This window comes from Artibeus jamaicensis, unplaced genomic scaffold, assembly GCF_021234435.1.
Source record: "Artibeus jamaicensis isolate MK-2021 breed Jamaican fruit bat unplaced genomic scaffold, CSHL_Jam_final contig_76, whole genome shotgun sequence".
Taxonomy (NCBI): Eukaryota; Metazoa; Chordata; class Mammalia; order Chiroptera; family Phyllostomidae; genus Artibeus; species Artibeus jamaicensis.
In genome coordinates, this window is record NW_026521954.1 from 25,463,144 (window position 1) to 25,486,757 (window position 23,614).

Sequence of the window (23,614 nt, forward strand, 5' to 3'; positions counted from 1 at the left end):
TCCCACCCAAGCTGGGGCCCACAGTCACGGTCAGTGGGAGGAGGGGCCACATTCCTCTCCTCGCCCAGGGCTCGCTGTGGACACAGACGGTTTCCATTGACCTTGGCCGAGGCGGGCAGGCAGGTGGCACCAGCAGCCCCAGGATGACCTGGTGCAACCAGCGTGTGGGCCGCACCCACTCGCAGCGGCAGGGGCATATGGCTGCCGTGGGGTCCTGCAGCCCCCAACCCTGTGCCTGGGAGGGTGGACAAGTGTGCTGGGTCGGCAGGGGCGCACACTCGAGAACAAGCCAGCCCTCTGGGGACAGGCTTTGAAAATGAGGGTTCTTTTAGAAATCACACGTGGGCTGCGGTTTACTCCCCTGTAGATTGGTTGGTGGCCATTTTGGGGGGAGCCAGGCTGGGGGGAGAGAGGGTGGGGTGCTATTGGGTGTCTGAATGGTGGCCACAGGGAGGAGACACAGCCAGGCAGGGAGACAGTTTCACTGACCTGGAGGAGGGGCTGCAGTGGGTGGGGAGCAAGCAACTCATCATGAGAGGTATGCAAGCTAAAACGCCACTGGGCTCAGGGGCCGCAGTTATGGTGATGGGGGAATGGGGCTTCCCCCTGCTCAGATGAGAATTACGGGTATTAGCCCCCCCACTAAGCATCCCTGTCCCCACAGGCAGGCAGACGTGACTGGGCCCCATTTTACGGGTGGGGTGCCCAGGGCTCGGGAGGTGGGCAGCCTGCCAGAGCTGCCTAGCCGGAATGGGGCCGAGGCCCCCGGGGCCCCGAGGTTTGTGCATTCTTTCTACTCAGGGGCAAGGAATTCTCTAGAAATACGCCCCCACAAAGCCCGTTCCTTTCAGGCCAGGGCTTAGGAAGCGTGCTGGCAGCTGCAGGCACTTGGGTTTCAGAAACGCTGAACCCTGTGTTACACATGCCTTTCTTAAAAGGCTTCATCTCAGACCGTCAAGGCACGACTGTGGGGATGGGCCTCTTCGGGCCCCGGTCCCCCACCCTCCTGCTGCCCAGAGCCGGCTGGGGACGGATGGTGACAGGCCCGACAGCTTGAGTCCCAGGCCCCGAGTATTTCTCAGCAGCGGCCGCTCCCAGAAACCGTGTGAGCACTGAGCATGCCCGGGAAGCGGTTTCTGCTGAGGTCTCCAGGACTGTCTCTCTCCAGGGGCATGGTCTCCCAGTGGCCGCCTGGTCACGGCTGCCCATGTGTTACAGATGAAAGCCGGTGAGGCTGCACTGTGGCCCCTGTGCCCAGAGCCACACCCCACAGCAGCCTGGGGCCTGGGGCTTTGTGAGCTGCAGATCAGCCCGTTCTGTGGGAGGAGGGTCGCTCACCACAGGGTGGGTCTTGCCTGAGCCCCACAGCCTTTGGGCCTTACCAAAGGGCGGGCTCTAGAAGCGGAAGTTGCTGACAGCGTTTCCTGTCACGTGGGAGTCGCACCTGTGAGGCGTGAGCTCCCCGTCCCTGGGTTCCTGGGTTGTGTTTGAGGAGGCTGAGATGGGGGCTCTGTACTCAGATGCTGGGTGTTTGTCCCCACAAGCTGGCGCCGCTGGCAGACACGGGTGAGTGAGTGTGGGTGCAGCCCGGAAGGCCCCTCCAGCTGCCCCCCAGCTCTCTTTCTTACTTAAAGTACCACTTACCCTTCTCCTTGAAAGAATGCCCCAGAACAACAGGCATGTCTAATCCCAAGGCTCCTGGTGTCCCCCGGAAGGAGCAGGGTCATTCCTGCCCCTTCTGCTGTCAGTCTGACCGGTGCCTGAACTCAGGCTGCAGCCGGCTGTACACAGCCTGAGGACCTACTGCGTGCCGGGTGCTGGGGCGGCAGGATGAGCTGGCCTGGTCCTTGTACTCCAGGGCAGGGGAGGCACCCCAGCTGTGAGCTGGCGCGAGGCCATCAGCGGACCCTCCTTTGCACCTCCCCCTCTCGACACCAGACCTGTGGGTGCCAGGCTGTGGGGTGAGCGGTCCCCAGGGAGAGAGCAGGCCGGCGTGATGGGGCTGGGGTACGGGAGAGAAGCGGCCAGTTCAAAGGACTTGGAGGCGTAGGAACCTGGAAGTTGGGAGAGGCTCTCAGGCCTCCCCTGGAGGACCCTGGTGGTGGGCGGCGCCCCTGTGGGGTTGGGGGAGACATTTCTGGTGAGAAGTGAGGTGAGCGGGGGGTGGGGTGGGGTGGTGATGCGGTCATGGCCGCGTGGGACCTGCTGCCAGCAAGGGGCCTGGGTGGCACCCACGGTATTCGCATTTGGAAGTGGTGGGGTCATCGTCCTCATGTGCAGTTGTGCCACGTTACGTTGCACAGGGAGTTCCTGGGTGATGTCTCCGGGCTGTCCCCAGACGTCCTGGACCAGTGTGGCACAGAGATGAGGCTCCTCCGAGGCGGCCCAAACGGGTCCGGCAGGACCGGCCGCTTCCCGCCGCTCGGGCCTGTTCCCTCTCCCTCCGGGCTCTGCTTGCTGCTCCTGATGGACGGCAGTCCCTTCGGAGCGGGGTCCTCCCTTCCCTTTTATAAACCCTGGGTTTTGTGCCACGGCAAAGCCCCTGACAGGTCGCAGGCCTGACTGTCACCTGTCTCAGCCCAGGGCAGGACCAGGTTTCCTGAGATGGAACCTGGGGCGGGAGGAAGCGGGGACTCCCCTTGAGAGCGGGGACAGCTCTATGTGAAGGATGTGGGGGGCAGCGTGTGGGGCTCCCGCCGGCTCCCAGCTGTGTCACCTCCCACCAGCTGAGTGTAGTGTCCGCACCCTGAGTGGGGACGAGTGTCTGCCACAGTGTCCGGGCCGCCGTAGCCGATCACCAGGAGCAGCGTGGTCAGTCCACAGGGATGGGTCACCTCACGGTTCTGCAGACGGAAGTCCAAGATGGTGGTGGCAGGTTGGCTCCTTCTGAGGCTGAGAATGGGGGTCTGGGCCAGGCCTCTGTCCCCGTTCATGGCACCACCCTTGGCTCTCAGATGTCCATCTTCTCCCCGAGTCTCCAGGTCATCCTCCCTCTGTCTCCACATCCGAATCCCTGCTTTTGTAGGGACCCCAGTCCTTGGATTACGGCCCACCCTAATGACCCGCTTTGGTCCCGGTTTTTAACTCAGGTCGCAGGCGCCAGGGGTTCAGACCACCAGGTCCCTTTGGGGCGAGTGTGAGTCCTACCCTCAGAGGAATGGGTGCCAGGGTCTCTTCTGTGGGGACACAGAGAGGGGCATGGTCTGACAGGTGTCCCCCAGAACATCCCCCCACCAGCGACCCCAGAGGTGGGGTGGGTTCTGCAGGTGGGCATGGCCCGGTCAGGCCAGGAGGACACTTCCTCCGGCAGGGACAGTGTGACTGGTCGTTCACCCCTCCCCAGGGCCTCCCTCTGTCCCCTGTGCTGCCTGGGGCTGGCGATGCCCACGGGCCTGTGTTCAGGACCCTGTGCCTTCTGAGAGGCAGGGACCAGAGGAAGCCGAGGAGGACCATGAGTGCAGGGAACAAGGGGGCTCCGTTCTGGGCGGCATCACCGAGCAACGCCGCTGGGGGTGTGGACGACAGGGACCTGTTCCATCCCAGCTGGGAAGCGGAAGCCTGGGGTCGGGGTGTCAGCAGGGCCAGTGCCTTTTGAGGGGAGGGGACAACTGCTCCCACCTGTCCCAGCTTCTGGGGGTGGCCGGTGTATCTGGTGTGCTTCCGCCTGTCCTTCACCCTGTCTCTGCCTGCATCTGCGTGCGGCCTTCTGTCCACATCTCTCCTTTCTTTCTGAGGACACTAGTCACTGGATTCAGGGCCGTCTCCTGGACTTTGGGACAGTCTCCTCTCTGGATCCTTATCATGTCCCCGAGGCCCTTTTCCCGAATGAGGTCACGTGCACAGGTTCCGGTAGACATACTTCGGGGGGACGCATTCAACCCACTACACCTGTGGTCTGTGGGGACTCAGGGGGCCCCCAATGTTGACCGGAGGTGGGGAGGGTCCTGGAAGTCTCCCCAGACAGACACACCTGCCATGAGCCCTCAGAGCAGTGGGATGTGCCTGGGTGGGGGCCGATGGGAGGCCGAGGGCGTTACTGGAGCAATAAGCTGAGGGGGAGCACAGGAAAAGGCTACGGCACGAGGGGGCGGGGCCTGGTTAGGTGAGCAGCTGTCCGGCGGCGTGACTGGACCCTCGTGTCTCTGCATCTGTGCGTGCGTTTGGTACCCCCCAGCCCTGCCGAGTGCTACAGCAGAGGTGTGGGCAGCCGAGCTCTCGATGCCCCCAGGATTCAGTCTATCCATGTGGCGGCTTTGAGGCCTTACCCATAAGTCATTCTTGGTGTTTGTTGGTTGTATGGGGGCTCTCAGAGGACTGGTGACATACGGCCACCCTGTGATCAGAAATTGGAGCCAGAAAACATCCTACAGAAAGCTGGGCGGTTGGCCTGGTGGGACCTTGCCTGGTCACAGGAGCTCCTGGGTGGGCGGTGGGGGAGGGGCGCTGCACCTGCCAGCCAGCCCCGGGAAGCCCCACCCGCAGACTGGATCCCGGGGGCCCACCAAGGCCTGGGAAAGCCTGCCAGCTAGTGTCCATGTCGTGCTGGCCCCATGAGTGTGCTGGGCTGCCCAGTGCTGGGTCTAGGGGCTGCCGTCTGACCCCACAATGCTGTGCGAACGTGGGGTACAGGGCTTGAGGGGCCTCCTTTCTCCCACCCACCTTCAGGGCCTGGCCCTGGAGCCCCACTGCTGAGTGAGGCCCAGGCCACGTCTGAGCTGCGGGACCGAAACAGGCACCCGCCCTCTGTGCGCCTGGGTGTCCTCATGTGCAGAAGGGGCCACGGCGGCAGGTCCGGGGGCCGGGGCCCTTGGAGGACCCCATGAGATCCTGTCTGTGAGTGTTTAGGGTGGGGCCCAGGGCAGACCCTATCAGGTCATTGCATCGATGACCTGCAAGGGCAAAGAGGAGGTGTTCGTGGCTCCAGCAGGCGGGTGGCGCCCGCTGCTCCTGCCACATTCCGTGGATCCTGTGGGTGCAGAACTCGGTCTCGAAGCCCTGCCTGCCCCGCCAGGGAGACCGGGCTAGCTGTGAAGGGCACGGGCCTTCAGGAACACATGTGAACATCCATCAGTGTGGACGCTGCAGGGACCACAGGATGCCCCCCTCTCCCGGGGCCCCCCTCTGGGGGCCCTGCACCCCACAGCCTCCCAGGGAAAATAGGTCGTGGCTGCTGGTGCTCAGGGTCACGATTTCAAGGCTGTGACTCGTGATCTGTCCTCTTTCTTGCTTTCCAAGTCATCTCCCACTTCTCACATGCTGGCCCACTTCTGCTCCTCGTGTGCCGGGGACACCTGGGTGGGACCTACCGGGGGTGCAGAGTGAGCTTGCCATTGCTGCTGGGTGTTGGTGATGGGCCGTGGTGTCCGTCCAACGGGGCAAGTTCGAGGGTGGGCTCGAGCTCGCCCAAGGCCCAGCCGTGTCTCCAGGTGCCCTCTGGGCAGCTTGTCCCGAGATGCAGGGAGGGGTGGCTTGCGTAGTCTCGAACCATTCTTATTGCACCGGGTTGCTCTGTCTCTCAAGTCTTTCTCTCTTTTTTTATTATAATGTTTTACTTTCAAATAATAAGTTCCAGAAACAGTGCAGTTCCAGGCGTCCTTCAGCCAGCTGCCTCCCGTGCTGCTGCTTTGTGGGACCGCGGGGCGCTGTCGGAGCCGGACACTGAGGGCGAACCCCTTTTCTGGAGAGAGCTCCACCTGGGTTCGTGCCCACGCTCAGGTCCAAGGTCCCCGGCCTCTGGGGAGGTCACCGTTTCTTTGTGTGTCCTGCTGCTCCCCGGTGATGGGGAGGTATGAGCCCCCGACCACGCACCCTCCTCAGAAACCCTCCTCTCCTCCCCGCAAGCCACCAAATCATGGTCCTGGGGTTGCCTCCTTGTCTTGGCAAAGCTCCTGGGTGGCAGGTGCCTCCGGCGTTTGCTGAGAGCGGCAGGGCCTCCCCGACCTCCCAGACCCTCCTCTGCTCCTGGCAGCTGGGGCCCCTCCCCCAGCACGCCCCCCACCTTTGCTAAGTGCTGGGGGAGGGGCAGGAGGTTGCTGGCACCAGGCTCAAGATGGAACCAGGTCCGACTGGACTCGCTGGGCAGCCCCAACTTCTGTCTCTGAACCTGGGTTTCTGTCTGGGTGAGGGCTTAGCTTCGCAGGGTAAAGGAGTCCCACTGGGGGCCAGGGGGACTCAGAGCACGTGGCCCCGGGGGGCGGCTGTGCCTGCTTTTCTGTAGCTGGTAACAGAGGAGGGAGGGCAGTCACTGGCCCAGCCCTCCTCCACATCGGGCCAGTGTTGGATGCTGCACACGTGTCATCGCACTTCCTGGTCTGGGCCACAAGGGCCTGCGGCCATTATTCTCTCGTGCTACAGACGAGGAGGGGTGTCAGTGCCAGGAGGGGTGCCCCCCAGGAGCCAGTGCCGGGCTGGGCCCACGGCTGGGCCCCTTCCCCCCAGCTCTGGGGATGGCACGTTCCAGGTGTTGAGGTCCTTCGATGTCTGTGCTCTAGTGCACGTCACCTTTTACTGAGGTTAGGACCAACCGAGCTCGGGCTTCGTTCTTGTGTTGTGGACGAATAACCTGAGACCCAGAGGCACCGAGACTTTGCCCAGGCAGGGGCGCGTGACCAGTGGTGGGGCAGACGGAAGCAGCTGAGACTTTCCATGGCTGTGAAGCCCCGCACAAGGGCCCGGGAAGAGCCCCATGGCCTCTCTGAGAGTCCCATCTTTTCTGGGACAGATGGGACATGCCATGGCTGGGTCAGGACCCAGGAGGGTGCCTCTAGGGGACAGGCTGGAACTGAGAGCGCCCCGTGTGGGTGGGGGTCTCTCCGTCGCTTTGTGTGCAGGAACCCCAAGCCTGGGCGGGCGTGTTTGCAGACAGTGAAGTCCATGCCTGACACCCACGCCGTGGCCGGGCCCTCGAACACCTGGCAGAGGCCATGTCCACACCCACGGGCCCTGGGGACGGTGGGTGCCTCTGGGAGCCTGGACCCTGGCTGCTGCTTCTCTGAGGACCCTCTCGCCTGTCGTGTGGGGAGATTAGACCACTTGTCGGGTGAGCACGTGAAGCCACCACGAGCCACCAGGCTCTCTGCCTCCTCCCTGGCGTCTCTCTTTCTTCTGAACGTGCAATTCGTGGTTCATTTTACGTGTCCCGGTGTCTGGCCAGGCCCCAGTGTCTGGCCTCTGTTTTAGCTCGCAGCTCCCCGGCTTGTTCACCGGTGTGATGGGGACGGACGGCTGGTGTGTGTGCAGCGTGGCGTGGGCGGTGTGTGAGGACTTGCTGTTGTCACTGTCATCAGTGAAGGTTCTGGTGGGGGACCCTGGTCTCCTTCCATGTCAGCATTGCTCCCTCAGGGGTGGGGGGCAGTGTGACACGGTGCAGAGAGTGGGGTTCTGCCAGGGGACTTATCCACCAGTTCGTCCTGGGTGGGAGCCTTCCCCTCTCGGGGCCTCAGTGCCCAGAGGGGCTCCGCAGCCCATGCGGTCCTGTGTTCCGAGATGATGGAATGTCGTACACATTCGGAGTCAACTTCCACACCTGGGCAGGTGGGCTGGGGGCGGGGAAGGGTCACAGCGGGAGTCACTTTTGGCTTTCTGGAGCAGGGTGGCGCTGATGAATTCACTCAGCAGTTAGGAATGGGCTCCGCCCACGTGCTGGCCCCTGGCCAGGCTGGAGGACAGGAGGCAGTGCTGACAGGTGGCTTTGCTCCCTGCCTCCCTCGAGCTTCCAGCCTTCGGTGGCTGGGGGTGGGGGGCTTCCAGGAGGACACATCATTAAGAATGAGTGGGGGTGGGGCAGTGCACAGGGGCAGGAGGAGCTCCGTGAGCGCCGGGGTTAGTGTGTGCAAAGGCCCTGGGGTGACCGAGGGTCCTGGTGGTGATTCCATGCTCCAGGGCGGTGTGTGCTTGCTGCTGGGTCTGTGGGGACAGGTCAGCGGCACGAGGATGGAGAGGTGCACCCAGGGGGCCACCATCCTGTGCCTGGAAAGCAGTGTCACAGAGAAGTTGAGGGGGATGAGAAGTGACCTACAGAAGCCTTGAACTGGCCTTAAGAGGTCTGCCAGGGGAGCGTCAGGGCTGGGGAGCAGGGCCCCAGGGTGAAGGGTGGGGGACAGCTCGCTCAAAGGCCCGGAACCCCTGGAGCTTGGGAGGCCTGGGGATGGGCACTAGGGGAGACTGTCACCAGAAGGGAATGGGAGAGGGGCTGGTCCTGGGCGGTGATCCTCTGGTGGCAGAATCCGTTCACGGGGACAGAAGTGCTGCGTCAGAGGGTGAGCGCCCCAACCCTGGAGGTGTGCAAGCGGAGGGACCCCCGGTGGCAGATGCTCCATGAGGATGCTCGGTCGAGGATTCCATTCTTGATGGGCACTGCGCTTCCTTCCAGCTGTCACACTGTGGCTCTGCAAAGTCCCCTCTGGGAACAACAGGACTATGAAGTATAAATCAATAGGTTAGAAAGTTGCTTGTCTCCCGCACATCTGTCATCCTGCCTGCTGTCCTCTGCTGTCCTCCGTCTTCCGAGGACATGGCTTCCCTGGGCTGCCATGGGGGGCGGCAGGGGGGTGCCGGCAGAAGACCGCTTTGTTCCCCGGCAGCAGGGCCCAGCCTGCCTGCACCGCCAGCAGGGAGGTTTTTAATCATCTCTGCCTCTGAAGCGGCACCGGCTCCTCTGGGGCGCCGTCCCTCCTCACATCTTCCCCGCTTTAATCTCCAGCAAAAGAAAGATGGGCGGGCCGGGCCGCAGCAGCTGTGCCGGGAGCGGAGAAAGGCCTGCTCCCCGACAGAGCCCGGCGCTGCGATGGCCAGCGTGGTGACCCGAGATTAACCAGGCTAACGGCTGTGCGGGCAACCAGGGGGCTCCCATGTCACCTGCCGGGGTTCCCATGGCAACGCGAGCGTCAGGAGCGGTTCCCAGGGACAGCGAGTGAAAGGAGATTTGCTGGGCAGGAAAATGCAGTGTCTGGGGAAGCAACCGGGGAGGGGGCTCCGTCTCCCGGCCCCCGTGGGAGAACCCTCGTTTCCTTGTTGCTCATGCGTTTGTTTTGAAGAACTCTGGGCTGCTTTCAAACAGGTGGATTTTCACAGACAAGCGACGGACGCAGCTTTGTTAGGTAGGGCCCGGTGTGGGGGCCATGGTGTCAACAACAATGAAAACTGTGTGTGCCGTGGTGGTTTATGGACCAGTTCCAGCTGTCTCGGCCTCCCCACCCCCTGTCCTTGGCTCTGCCCTTGGCCACCATCGTGGGGACGCCCGGACAGCTGCTCCGCCCGCCTGCTCTTGTCCCGGGGTGGCCCCAGCCAGCAGCAGCCCCCCCCCCCCCGCAGGCATCAGGTTGCTCTCTAAGGGGCCCGTGGGACGGAGCCCTGCCCCGCCCCGGCACCCGACCGCCCTCTGGGACGCTGCCCTGGCCAGCAGCTGGAGGTGGTCAGGGCTGGGTTTGAACGACTCCCTTCAAGGGGCAGCTCCTGGGGCGGCTCCTAGGACTGAAATATCCTGACTTATTCCGAGGAGCAGAAACAAGTTTTCGGGGCTCAAACAAGCCCGATGTCCGAGTGCTGGGAGGCACAGTGGCCGTGGAGGGCCATGGAGGGCCGTGGGGTCTGAGACCCCAGACCCTGGGGGTGGGGGAGGGGCAATGTCATAATACCCCTCTTTGAGGACCTCGAACCCCACTGATTTCTGCCTTTTTCTCTGCCGCCACCACAGGTGATCTTGATCCTGACGAAGTACTACCACGTGGAATCGGAGAAGGTGCTGGAAAGTTCTCTGTGGAGGTAAGTCAGCCCCAGGGGCCTGCCTCGCCCGCGTCCCCAAGGCTGGAGCAGCGCCGTGCGTGGGCCCTGCCACGTGTGTAGACAGAGGACAGCAGACACTGGCCGCTCCCTCGGTGGGCGCAGGAGAGCCAAGCGCTGCTGTGAGTTCTTTCCTGTTCGCTCTGCCTCTGTCCCTCCCGGAGAAGCCGCCGGCGTGAATTCCGGTCGGCGCAGTTTCCTTGGCTCACTCTCTGAGCCTCGGGCGCGGCCCCCAGAGCCCACCAGCCGTGAGGACGGCCCACTGTCCAGGCCACTGCCTTTTTTCCAGGCTCCGTCGAGGAGCTTGGTGAATAAATAACGCTCGTCAGCAGGGGAGAGAGATCTCTTCATTTGTGAATCTCAGATTTGGCCCGAGAACGTCAGGCAGCCCTTTGATGTGCTGAATGGGGCGGGCAAGAAGGGGGTTTTGGGAAATCGTTTTGGTCATCGTCATCCTTGACATTTACAGGCGCTCACCCGGGAGGGGGCGGGGCACCCCGCTTCCTGGGCCGTGGCTGTAAAGGTTCCCTCGGGCAGGTCCCCAGCCCACTCGCCTGTCCCTCATTCCCACGGAACCATTTTGGTTTCTGAGACGTGCCTTCAAATAATAATTAATTTTTCTATTCAAAACTCATTTGAAAAAACCCACCCAAACCTGCTGGCCTGGACGCCACCGCGGGCTGATTGATTTTGGGCCTGGGCCCGGCGTTTGGTGGAGGGCTTGGTACTGCGCTGGTTCTCGGGGCGGTGTCCCCGCAGGGCTCTGGGAGGTGTGGAAATGGCACCTTTAGCTGAGTCCTGTCTGTGCTTCCTGAGGAACAGTCACCTCGGAGCTGGCCAGGGTGGTTGCCCAGGTGCTCATGAGGTGGAGGTCAGGGGCCGAGCCCCTCAGGTGGCCCGGAGTCTTCTCCCCCTCACCCCAGTGCCCCGTCCCACCTCCTCCTCCTCTTCCTCCTCCTCAGTGTGGGCCGTCCTCCCAGGCTTCCCGCCTGCCTGCTCCTCCAGCTCCCTCCAGCCTTAGGGGACAGAGCCACTGACGGATGGTTCCTTGCTGTGTCCACCCCCCCCATTCCTTTATGTCCTGATTGTCATCTTGTGCCTTGAAGCAACTCACCCATCGGGGAGAGGTGGGGGGCTGCTTTCAGGTCTCCCCTTGGCTCCGGGAAAGGCAGCGGGTCGCTGGGACGAGGTAGAAACTGGGGCGGAAGCTGGGGTGGGCCTTGCACGTCTGGTGCGTCGCTGCTCTTTGTGGGTTCGTGTTCCAGGCGTGGTGTCGGGGGAGGTCCTGGGGAGGGGCGGCACGCAGAGGGGCCCCCTCTTGCTAGGCGGATGGCCTGAGGTGGGTTCTCTTGGCTGCAGAGTGGACAGAGACCCTTGAGTCTTGTCCCCCCAGGCCGGACCCCGAGCACCCTCTTTGGTCCCACTGCCAAGGGTCGGGGGGTCTGCAGGGCCGAGGTCTGCAGTAGCACTGGCCCAAGCCGTGAGGGCAGGGCCGGGGGTGGGGCTGACCTGGCCGCCGCGCGGCCCGGGACCTGGACCCCTTGTTCAGAATTCCTCAAGCAGGTTGGGGGCGCCTAACCCTAACTCCAGGGGGGCTGCTCCTGTCCCCCGAGAGTGCAGTCTACTTACCCGAGGAATGAGGGTAAACACCTGAGCGGGAGGCTGTGAGCACCGGACAAGAGGACCTTCCACGCGTCCCCAGAACACCGCTCCGTCCGAGTCTAGTTTTTCCCCAGAGCAAACCGACAGACCCTGATCTCCTGTGTCCCTTCTCGTCACTGTCTCTCTGTGCAGACGTCCCCTCTCCATTGTTAAAAACACATGCAGAAGCACCGGTTGCTCCAAGAAGGGTCACCCAGGCCCCACTGTCGGGTGCAGGGGTTTTCTTCGTGATCTTTTCTCCATGGCCACGTCTGCACAGCCGGACACGGTGCGGAGGTCCACGGGCTGCTTCCTCTGACACGCGTCAGGTCCGGTCAGCGTCACTGTGTTGGCTGGCGCAGACTGGCCCCTTGACTTGACTCGTTCTAATGCTTAGCCTGGATGCTGCCGTTCAAAATTCAGGCCTGGCCTTTGCCGTCTCATTTTGCCCCTGGGATGAGTTTCTGGGATGAGTCCCTGGGAGCTGTGTTACCGAGCTGGCACACGAGAGCACAGGTACGGCAGGCCGGGTGCAGCCTGCGGCCTGACCGCTGCCCACCAGCTCACCCAAGGGCCTGGACTGCGGCAATGTTTTCAGATGCGTCCCCTCGATGCCGTGTGAGGGCGGGTGGAGCCCTGCATTCACCACTCACCACGTTTTCTCTTGGGATTGTTACCTGCTCAGCTACCCTCTCTGTTTCCGGACTTGCGTGCGTGTCGTGCAGAAGTGGCAGGGGCGCCACCTGCCCTGCCTGCCGTTTAAGGCCCGTGTGGATGGAGGTGGGCAGCGCAGTGCCTGGGGGACACGCGTTCAGCCGCCAGGCCTTCTGGGGACTCACAATACAGACACTTCCAATGGGGGGTATGATGTCTGCATTCCGGAAGTGGCTGAAATCTGACCGAGCGCACGTTTCATGGTCCTGCAGTCCGTGGGCTGCCGACACAGCCCTCGCCTCGCACCGCTGGCTTCAATGATCAGAGGGTCTGCCCCTTTCTTCCCGGTGTCAGGGGTGGTCCTCCACTCACGCTCTGAACCCCTTTGAATCAGTGCAAGGGGGGACGGAGGGAGAGTGCCCCCCACCCTCCAGGACAGCTGCTGGCAGGCATCAGCGGTGGGGAGTGCCCAGAGCTGGCCCCCCACACACGTTCCCTCTGCAGCTCCCCTGGGACTCAGTGGCCGGAAAAGAGCATCCTTGCACACCTGCCTGTCCATCCGTGGGGGTCCCGGGTGCTGCAGCTTATCTCTGCTCTCACCGACCTGGAGGCCCTGGGTCTCAGGTCAAGGTGTGGGCAGGACGGCCCCCGAAGCTCTGGGGCGGGACCCCACCTGCCCCTCCCAGCTCCTGGTGGCTGCGCACATGCTCTGTGGAACTCCGATCTCTGTCTCCACATGCCACGGCCTTCTCCTCTGTGTGTCCTGATGAAGACACCTGTCACTGGGTTTAGGGCTCCCTCCAGTAACTCAGGATGATCTCCTCTGGGGATCTCTGACTGAGCTTGTCTGCGGAGACCCCTTCTCCGAAGGAGGCCGTGGCCCAGAGTCTGGGGTCAGGACCAGGACAGGTCGCCTTGGCCCCACTGTTCCGCTCACCATGCACACACAGCAGCCATCAAAGTCTCGTGACACCACCTGGATCTGGTTTCCCGAATGGCTCTTGCACCTGTCCCACCTGTCCTTGTCTCTCTGTCCCCTTGGCCATGCTCTCGTCCCAGCTCAGCGGAGCCCGGCAGCTCCATCATCTCCCCCCACCCCACTCCCTTCCAAGGCCCCAGGGACTTGAGATGCACACGATGCCGTCTTGCCCCGATTACCCCTCCTTGGGAGGTCCCCGTGGCGGGCTCCTGCAGTCCCCAAGCTTCCCGTCCCAGCCCAGGAATGGGGTGCAGTGGGCGGAGCCAGAGGCTGCTGGGGCAAGCAGGCAAGGCTGTGGACACTCGGAGTCCGTGCCGACTCCTGCCTGCTCTGTGGAGAGCCGTGTGGTTTTCAGATGGAGGTAAATGGTGTCTGGAATTCAGAAGCCAAGACCTCAGCGGTCCGTGAACGCCCCGGGGCTCCCACACTCCCTGGCAGGGGGCGTCGCAGGTGCCTCCCACCACTCAGGACTCTCACTGCCAAGCGTCGGGGCAGGTAGGATGGCCAACAGGAAACAAGGGGCTCCCAGGGGGTCAGACAGAGCAGGGGTCTGGGAGCGTCCTGAGCCAGAGAGACAGCTGACCTCAGCCAACCCCCGTGGGGCAGGCCCAGGACTGTCCGACTCATACTGAGTGGATTGCAAAGGGCAGCCCTGGCCCCGTGGCCCCGTGGGCACTGTGCGGGCACCACCTTGCACCAGGGCGGTGTGGAAGCCTCTGTCCCTGCCTGTTTGACCTTGGTGGGGCGGTCAGCCAGGGCAACCTCAGGACCCCCGGTGGTCAGGGCGGGTCCCGGGTGTTCTGAGCGACTTGACTGCGTCATGTCCCTGGGGCCGGGGTGGAGTGGTGGCTCTCTCTCTCTGCCCTCACTTGGGTCCCAGCATCCGTAAGGACTCTCGATCCCCAGCTCATTGTGCACAGCATTTTCTCCCTCTCCGGCCTTTCTGGAAGTTCCTTCGGGGTCATGTGACGGCTCGCACTGTGGTCGGACAGGTGACTGGGAGCAGCACGGGCCAAGCCAGAGAGATGCAGGTCTGCAGCCATTCTGATGCGGAACCTGGTCGAGCCCAGTACCGCCCCCTGGCTGCAATGGACGTGAATTTCTTAATGTTTGGATGTTTGGAGCCTCCATCTCTTAAAGAGTAACCGCTACAGGCTCTGGCCACGCCCACCCCCTCCCTCCCCCCCCACCCCCCCCCCCCGCTATGGCCCACCCAGAAGTCACCCTGCCTTGAACTGGTGTAGGTCACCCTGAGTCTGCATGTGTGTTAAACACACATGCGTGCGTGTGCATGATCAGTGTGTTCTGCTGTGTAACACGCCTCAGAGACTGATACAAATGGTGTCATGCTGCCTTTTGAAACGGGATTTCTCCTCCCAGTGTGGCTGCAAAGCTTTGTCCATGTGGTGTGTGTCCTCTGGTTGATTTAGGGCCCCTCCTGCTGCCGGAGCCTGCAGTCCCCCACCCGGGGCTCAGGGCCCTCCAGCGTGTCTCCCGCTCCCTCCTTGCTCGCCAGTCTGTCTGCAGAGCGAGTCCTGTTCCAGGTCTCGGGATGGTCAGCCTCTGAATGTCCCCACCCACGTGCGGGCGAGTGCCGCTGGGTGTCGCCTGTGCTCGTGGTCCCGCTCCCTCCCGAGAGCGAGCCTGCTTTCCTGTGTTCACTGGCTGTCCCGGGCTCCCCCTCTGGGACTTGCCCGTTCATGTCTCGTGTTTTCTCCTTCTCTCGGGTTCTCTTTTTAAAATTATTATTTGGTTAATCCTCACCCGAGGATATATTTTTCTAATTGCTTTCAGAGAGACGGTGGGGGAGGTGAGAGAAGACAGGGAGAGACGCCAGTGTGGGAGGGAAACATTGATTGGTTGCCTCCTGCACGCACCCTGACCAGGACTCCGCCCCGCAGCTGGGTACCTGCCCTCGCTGAGGATCAAACCCACGACCCCTCTGTCTGTGGGTCGATGCCCCAGCCAACGGAGCCACACCAGCCGGGGCAGCTCGCTTAGTTGGTTCTTAAACCCTGCCTCTCTCACAACAGTAGAGCCAGTCCTCATCCGGACCTCGATGTTGGGACCTCGACGTCAGGACGTGTCTGGAGCTCTTAGCACGTGCTGTGTGTTCTTTCCCAACACCAAAGGGCGTCTCGGAGTGCAGCTCTCAGGACAGACTTTCTGCCGGGCGGCGTGTTGGCCGGCGCTTGTGGCAGAGTCCTGTGTCACAAGCCACACTCGGGCTCTGCGGCCCCGCCAGCGCTGGTTCTCACCCTCTGGGCGCGGTGGCTCCAGACGGGGCAGGGCTGCAGGCCGGCCCATCTGCATTTTCTCTGGGACCCAGGCCTGCATGCCGGAGGCCACCGGGATGTGCTGTTCCCCACAGGGCACCGGGGCTCGGGGGCCAGCCCAGCCCCACAAGCACAGCTACAGGTTCTGCTCACATCCAACGGGCTGGGCCTCCAGTGGGTCAAGCCCAGCATCCACGGTGGTGGTGGGGGCGTGTGAGTGTTTGCTGAGTGAGAAGAGTTAAAAGGGGCCATGGGCGGGTCCGAGGCGGTCCCAGGAAGTCGGTGTTCTGTGGCGCCCGGTGGGTTTGGTAGCTGCACTTTGGTGGAAGGGGGTGGGTCGCTTCTTTGCCGGAGGACTTGCCGGGTCTCGGACGTGCCGCAGGCGCGCAGACATCTCCCGTGGGGGCTTGTGGGGGCGGCACTTCCCGTCTCACCTGATTCCATGATCTTTCCTTTAATTGAATTTCATTTCACTTTAAATGGAAACTTGATTTGCACTTAACTTGATTAAATTTGTTTTACTTTTCTTTATACTCTTTAACACGTCGGTGTTACTCTATCCTTGCTCCACCGAGCGTTTCCTGGGGTCGGCCCCCCTGAGCGGGCGTTGGAGGTTCCCAGGCCGCTCCTATGCAGACCGAGGTGTCGAGTCAGGTTTGGTTCCACGGTTTCATTGCGTCTTTTCTCTCAGTTTTTTTTTTAATCCTTACCCCAGAATGTGTTTGTACTGATTTTAGAGAGAAGAAGGGGGAGGAGGGAGGAAGAGAGAGAGAGAAACATCGGTGTGAGAAACATTGATTGGTTGCCTTCTGTAGGCACCTGGACTGGGAATTGAACTTGCAACCCAGGCATGTGTCCTGACCGGGAATCGAACTGGTGGCTTTTGGTGTATGGGGACGACGCTCCAACCAGCGGAGCCGCCCAGACAGGGCCTCTCTCTCCTTTTTCAACAAGGAATTTTGGTGGGAAGTGTTGAGTACAGTGCCTAAGGCGTTCGAGTAGTGAGACCACAGCCCACAGGGGCCTCTGGACGTTCACGAGGCCCTCTCTGTGGGGGTGGTGACAGCCAGGCCTGGGGACGTCCCCAGAGCACCGAGGTCCTGAGGGTGAGATGCACTGAGCTGAGCCCCGGCCACTGGGCAGTCACAGCAGGTCACAGCGTCAGGGTGAACAGGGTCCTTATGGGCAGACAAGGCCATGTGCTCACAACCAGTTTCCAGATGGGAAAGTTAGAGAGTGGCCCCCGCCCTCCGGTGGCCCAGAAAGAGGAGCTGCTAGAGAAAGCGCCTCCAGCTGTCATGACGTCCCCACTGGGCTGGTGCAGGCCCTGGGCTCCCCTGTGGACCTGGGCCCCAGACGGTGGATCTCAGTCACCGTTCTGGCTGGGGCGCCTTCCCGGGCCCGTCCGCACACGGAGCCTGACGCGGATCGCAGGCCGTGGTGACGGTGGCAGCAGACGGCGTGTGTGAAACGCCCGCGAGGAGTGGGTGCCGCTCAGGGGTCGGCTTCCTCCCTCCGCCCACCCTCCCAGAGTCTGTTTTTCCCAGCTGCCTTCTCCGGCTCGGAGAGCCAAGTTTGGTTTAAATAAGACTCCGAGCAGATGGCGACTGAGAGGGGCTGACCTAAAAGCTGTCAGGGTGTGAGTCTACTTAATAAATAGCTCAATTTAAACCAATAGTTGGACGAGGTCAGGATCTGAGGCTTTGAGGTGCCTGTAAAATGCTGAGGGACGAGATCTGGCAGCTGAGAGGTCGCAGGAAATTTCGGGACGTCCCCCAGTGTCCCGAGCCCACCAGCCTCTGCTGCTGTCTGACTCTAGTAGCTGCCCTTCCTCAGGCCCCGCTCCCATCCCACTCGGCAAGGACCCCTCCCAGGCAGTGGTGCCGACTGTCTTCTCTGCCTGTGGACCTTCCCCCACACTTTCCCTCCCCTTCCCTCTGTGCTCTCTCCTCCGGTCCACCCACCCATCCCCCACCCATCCCCCACCCCCCCATCCCCCACCCCACCATCCACCCCCCCATCCCCCATCCCCCATCCTCCCTCCACCCTCCCATGCATCCAAGCCCTGGGTTTGAGTGCACTCTGGTAAATGACCCCCGGGCTCACAGTTTAGCAGGGGCACAGATAAGCAGACGACCCAGGGCGATGGCATGTCATCTGCACTGTGAGGGGCCAGGAAGGCCAGGGAAGCCGTGGATCCTCCCACTCTGTTGCGTAGAGAATCAGGGAAGACTTTCTGGAAGAAGCTCCATCCCCGGGCCCCAAGCACCACAGCCTTCCCCTGTTCCAGAGCAGCTCTCCCCACCCCCACTGTGCCCCCCCCCCCAGTCACCATGGCCACAGTGGCTTCTCAGGCCCCTGGCCCGTGCGGTCCCGGTGCGGCCGGTGCCCAAACCCTTCTTTACCTGAGGCTGCGCTGCTGGCCTCTGCAGGTGATGGGAGCGCTCCCACCCACCCTGTCCCAGCCGGGCCCAAGTCCAGGCTTCCCGGTGGCGGCACCGCTGGTGGTTTCCTCCCTCCTCTCCCTGCAGCCTCCTCCCTCAGCCCCGCCCCTGTGGCCGGGAAGGCCACCCTGGGCCCGGGAAGAGCTGTCAGGACAAAGGCTCCCAGCTCCTCGGACCCGCCCTGACGGTGCCTGCACTAAGCAGGGCCTTCATTCTGGATTTAGCCCCCCACGGTTTGCAGGGGCTCTGGTTGGCCTCACAGCGATGATGCCTGCCCAGCCCACACTCAGAGCGTCCGAGGCATGGCTTCGCAACCCACCCAGTCCTCCCAGAGGCCCTTCTGAGAGAGGGCAGGCAGCGGCTCAGCGGGGAGGGGCAGCCTGTGCATTCCCCTGCGGTGCTGTGGCTCCTGGGCCTGCGTCTGGCCAAGGCCCCGTCTCATCGGATGGGATTCCCTGACACTCTTGTCTCAGGCGACCCTGACACTTGTGGCTTCTGCCTGTAGAGGTCTCTGCCCCCACCTCTGTCTACGGAGGGACCACCCCATGGGCCTCTGCACCCGCCTCCAGGCCTTGACAGCAGCATCCTAGAGACCCCTCCCTGCTCCCCTGTGCCGGGTCCCCACTGTGCTCAGATGTCCCCTCCCCTGGGTCAGGCACCTGCTCTGGGCTGTCCCAGACCCTCCCCCACAGCCCCCTGCTCCTCCCTCCTGGGGCGATGCTTCCTATGCCTCCGCAGCTGCGGGGGGGGGGGCTGGGAGCAGGTGGGGGGGGCGACTGAGCGAGTGGAAGCCCACTGAGTAACCGAGTAACCAAGTAACCGAGTAACCGCGGAGGCTACCCTTTTACCGAGGCGCTTGATGAGGGCGTGGCTCAAGTCCTCTACAGAAAGTCTCCCTATAAAAACAGCTTCTTTAAAAAGTTACGGTATTTACAAGACTCTCATAGACATTTTGGAAACTGTAAAATAAATGAAGTATAGAAACAACTCTCCGTGTGAACCCACTGTTGCCGTTTGAGACGAATGTTCTCACTAGTTTTCCTAAGATGCAAACAGATACAAGTTTTACAAACCCTGAGTCCCACTTAACACTGTGTGTGAAATGTCTTCCCGCGCCCTCCGCCTATTTTCAGGGCCACTATTTTTAGAGGCCGAGTTGCGCATGCTCCGCGGAGGGAGACCTCAGACTCTCAAGTTCCCGCCTCTGCGTCCCCCTTGCCCCGCGATGGGAAGAAGCCGCGGGGAGCGGCCTGCACACGTGTCATCCCCACGCCTCTGATTATGTTCCCAGGGTCGTACCGGGTGTGGGACAACGTTCAGAACAGGGTGTAGGATGAACTCGAAAGCCCAGACTTGCTTCCCCGCGTGTCGGACTGCAGGGTGCATGGAGGGCTCTGAGGCTGATATCGATGGTGCCGGCGAGCAGAGACCCTTAGTGGAGGAGCTGAGATAAATTCCTGGTGCAGCTGCACCCCCAGCAAGGGGACAGCTGGGGCAGCAAGGCAAGGGGGGGGCTGCTGGCCTACAGGTCCCGTGACCGGATACACGTCCCTGACCTTGACCACCCCAAGCCTTAGTCGTTGACCAGCTGCTTCCTGGTGCCCTGCGGTGCATCGGGTGCTGTTCTAGGCGATGGAGATTCAGGGGGAACACAGCCCGGGCGCCTGCCTTCCAGGATCCCCCTAACCCCGGGAGGGCAGACAACCCAGATGGTGCCCCCCAGGGTGTGTGCCGTGGGACACGGCTGTGCCTTGGGGACGTGGCGCCAGGCCTACCGCAGGGCATGCTGGGAAATGGGATCTGAAGGATGAATAGAAGTTCACTGGGCAGAGAGGGGCAGGTGGAGCCGGGGAAAGGAAGTGCCCAGGGTGTGAGGGACCCCGTGGTAAGCAGCCAGCTGGAGCACGGGGCAGGCTCATTTTCTTTTGCTGCTGTAACAAATCATCATATACTTAGCAGCTTAAAACAACACAGGTTTATTGTCACATGGTCCTGGGGGGCAGGAGTCTCGTGTGGGTCTCACCAGCCAGAATCAAAGTGCTGACCGGGTGGCGTCCCTGCCCTGGACTCCAGGGGGAGTCCCTCCCCTTGCCTTTCCCAGCCTCCAGCCCCATTCCTGGGCTCCCAGCCCACCCTCCACCTTCACAGCCCTTGGGTCTCACCCTCTCTGACCCTTTTGCTTTCCCGCTCTTTCTCTGTGGCCAGAGCTTGGAAGCTTCTCTGAAGGAACCAGTGGTGTCAAAGCTCTTAACTGAGTAACATCAGCCAAGTCCCTTTTGCCCATAAGGTGACCTGCACCCAAGCTCCAGTCTGTAGGGTGTGACCACGTTAGGGTCCATTGCTGTACTGACCACACAGAACATGAAGATGTCCAGGACAGTGACCCACTAGCTATCTCCGTGTCTCTGGTCACGGGAGGGCCTGACTGGGACACCAGCACCGAACCTAAGACGCGAAGAGACAATTTCCGATGATCGAACTCTGTACACATTTCTCGAGCATCAGAGCACTTTGCCGGGCCTTAGAGCTGGCCAGGAAGGGGACCCCGGCCTTGCCACGGAGGAAGAGACTGAGGCGGGCGGCCAACATCTAGTGCCGAGGAGCCCAGAGGGGAGGGTAAGTGGGTGTTTCGGAAGAGGTGATGTCTGAACTGGGCTTTGAAGGATGAAGAGGAGTTTTCCAGGCTGACAGGCAGAGGACACATTGCGGGCAGAGACTCGGAGGTGTGGAGAGCATGGTGGGGGACAGACCGGACAAGTTTGGAGCGTCTGACCTGTGAAGTGAGCAGGGGGGCAGGCCTGGGCTGGGGGGTCAGAGGTGCCCGGACAGGCAGGCTTCCTGTGCCAGCCTGGAGGCAGGCCTCCGCCCCGTAGGCGGCGGAGAGCTGTGCATGGCCATGGGGGCAGAGAGCTGTCACGGACGTGGCTGCTGCATTCAGAGGGGCAGGGTCAGGCAGCTGGCCGGGCAGAACGAGGGGGCAGGTGGTGTTGGACCAAGAGCTTAGACCACAAAGCCCCCTTCTTCTTGCCCTCCTGGACCCTGTGGAGTGCAGAGCTCCGTTCCTTGTGGTCCCTGGAGGGGCTGGGTCTGCCGTGGGACCCAAACTCCCCCACTCTGATTCTGCACCCCGCCCCACATTTCCTGCCGTCTCCTACCCTTTGCATTAAAGCCACACTCTGCCCTGGGGACTTAATGCATTTTAGCAGAACTCCCTGGGTGGAAGGCATATGAAAAACTGTCTTTGTTTTTGCTTATGTAATGAGCCTCGCCCAAGTGCGCTTTGAAGGATGGAGCCATAAGCCTGCTTGTGGGAGAGCAGGATCTGGTGGGCGTGCAGGCGACTGAGTGGCGTCGGGTGGGGGAGGCCCAGTGCTGGTGCCCTGAGCCCTGGTTCCCTGGTCCACAGAGCAGGAGCGGCTGCAGCAGGACGGCATTGGGAAAGTCTGCTCAGCACGCAGCCAGGTGCATGGCTGGTTTTATCGTGCTGCTGGGGCTGTTTTGTCTGGGGGGAAGCTGAGGGCTGTTATAGTGTGGGAGAATGGCGGGCACCCATTTCCGCCCCACATCCCAGCTCAGCCATTGACGAGCGACCGGAGGCAGGTCACTAGCTGTTTCTGAGCCTGCAGCCTGAGCTCTGCGGAGGGGAGGTGGCACTTATGGGTGGGGGCCACTTTTGGAGGTACCCGCTCTTCCAGGGTGTGACCTTCGACCTCCGTCACCACTCTTGACCCCTGTTCCCGTGTGGCTGCCCTCAGGCCACTGCCAGTCCTGGAGGAGTGGGAGAGGGGGCAGCCCTTTCTAGTCCAATGGGGAGTGAGCGCCCGGCCAGCCTGGGGTGGGGGGGCAGTGGGCGAGGCCCCCGGGCATGTGGAAAGGGTGAAAGGCAGCCGACAGATGTTTCTCTCCCCCTCTCTCTCCCTCCCTCCCCTCCCCTCTAAAAACAAGTAAATAAAATCTTTAAAAAGTCAGTTTAAACAAAAGATAAAGTCAGGGTGCGAGGCCCTTGCTCCCTATGGCCCCTGCCCCCACCTCGTCCTGCAGGGCCGGGCGGGCGCTGTGTCTCCCTGTGTGGGTGCAGGAGCTGCAGGAGGGGGCGCCAGACCTGCCCTTCCCCTGACCTTGGCCTCGCGGGCTGGGGTGGGGTAGGGATACTGGGCAGGCGAAGGTGGAGCCCTGCGTGGGCGGGGCTCCGAGGGCTGCAGGCAACGCCTCTCTGGCTTTCTTCATTAGTTCACGTTCCAGATTCTTCTAAGTCCGAACCACCTAAGCCACCCCGGCCATGGAAGAGCCTGTGTGTGCCATTTCATCTGGCGACCCCAACCCCTGCCCCTTGATGGCTATGCAGTGACCGCCCTGAGTGGCTTTGGGCAATGCATGCAGCTTCTCTCTGGGTCCACGGGTCAGTGACATTTGAATAGACAGCCTGTGGGGGGCCTGTCCCCTCTTCTGTGCCTGCAGTTTCCCGATCTGGTCCCACCATGGGAAGGCCGGCCTGAGAGACTGGTTTGGGCGTAGTGAAACTTTCCCCTCGCGTGCCTTTCCTCCTCCTACACGGTGGCTCCCGGGGCCCCAGCCTCTCCCCACCGGAGCGTAACACCAGAGCAGTCACGGCCTCTTCCTGGGCTGGGGGAGAACCCGGAAGAAACGTCCAGGGCCCTGAGCCATCAGGGGGCTGCTGGGGGCCCATGGGGACATTCCATTCCATGCAGCAGGACATTCCCACCCGCGGAAGTCCCCAGCTGGTGGCCCAGAGGCAGGCCCAGCCTCCAGGCCTGTTTGGCTTGGAGGGATGTGGACTTTATAACCGTGTTATCCAGCTGTCAGCACCGAAGAATTCTGGGATCTCCCATGAGCATCCTGGGGCTCTGGGCCTGGAGAAACTGGAGGGAGGGGTGTCCAGGAGCCACACCCTCCCCGGGCCGCTGTGCTGGGCTGACGGGGTGCTGGCCAGAATGGCGTCACTGTTCTGGTGGCTGTGGAGGGCCGGCAGGGCTGTTCAGCCTTGGAGTTCCTGGGGGCAGGGCCCGGCCGGGGCATGTGGGAAGCCCTCTTGAGGGGACCAGTGGCCGCTGTCCCTGGACCACTGACACATGGGGAGCCCTGGCTGGGATCACATGCCGTCAGCTGGTTCCCAGGTGTGGGGTGTGGTGGACAGAGTGAGGGGCGTGGGGGGACCCACCTGCCCACCACAGGTAGCTTGGGTTTGGGGCAGGTGGGTGAGCTCAGGATGGCAGGCGCCTGAGAGCACCTCAGCTCTGCATGGACAGGTCACCTGTGAGACCTGGTGTCCCCCCCTGACCTCCCACAGCCCAGCCACGTATGACTAGTGGCACCCGGGAAGCTGCCCCGTCATACAGCTGTCAGCAGGTGTCTCGCAGAGAGGGCCAGAGGTGGGGTGCAGCTCCGTCCTGTCACAGAGGGGACATCGCTGGCAGACTGACGGCCTCCGGGGCCAGTCTTCAGGTGTGCAAGCCCCTCCGTCCCTAGACACCTGCGCTTCAGGATCCGACACACAGCCGCCTGCCTGTGGCCACGTGATCACCAGCCCTTTGCTGTGCTCACAGCCCAACCAGTGGGCCCCGGCCAGCCCGCGCGCACCAGTGTTGGGGAATCTGGGAACTCAGGCCCAGCACACCTGTCCTCCTGGGGCAGTGGCCAGGGCCTGGGCTGTTTACCCAAGAGCTCAGGTGTGGCCTCTCAGAACGCAGCACCCACTCAGGTCCCTGCCCACCCAGGCCAAACGCCTCTCCTCTCATTCCACAGGGCTCACCTGGAGGCAGCTGCTAGGCCTCACCTGGCCAGGCCTCGTGCTTGAGCACCTACCGTGTGCCAGCCCTGTG

At 62.3% G+C, this 23,614-nt stretch overlaps 1 protein-coding gene across 1 annotated transcript in view; it reads left to right on the forward strand.

Moving 5' to 3' along the window:
- The window catches only part of SORCS2 (sortilin related VPS10 domain containing receptor 2), a 243,354-nt gene that overhangs the window by 105,864 nt on the left and 113,876 nt on the right, over window positions 1-23,614 (forward strand). The window contains exon 2 of the mRNA XM_037126769.2: window positions 9,695-9,762. Coding sequence (XP_036982664.2) covers window positions 9,695-9,762 — 68 coding nt within the window. The remainder of the gene's footprint in view (window positions 1-9,694; window positions 9,763-23,614) is intronic.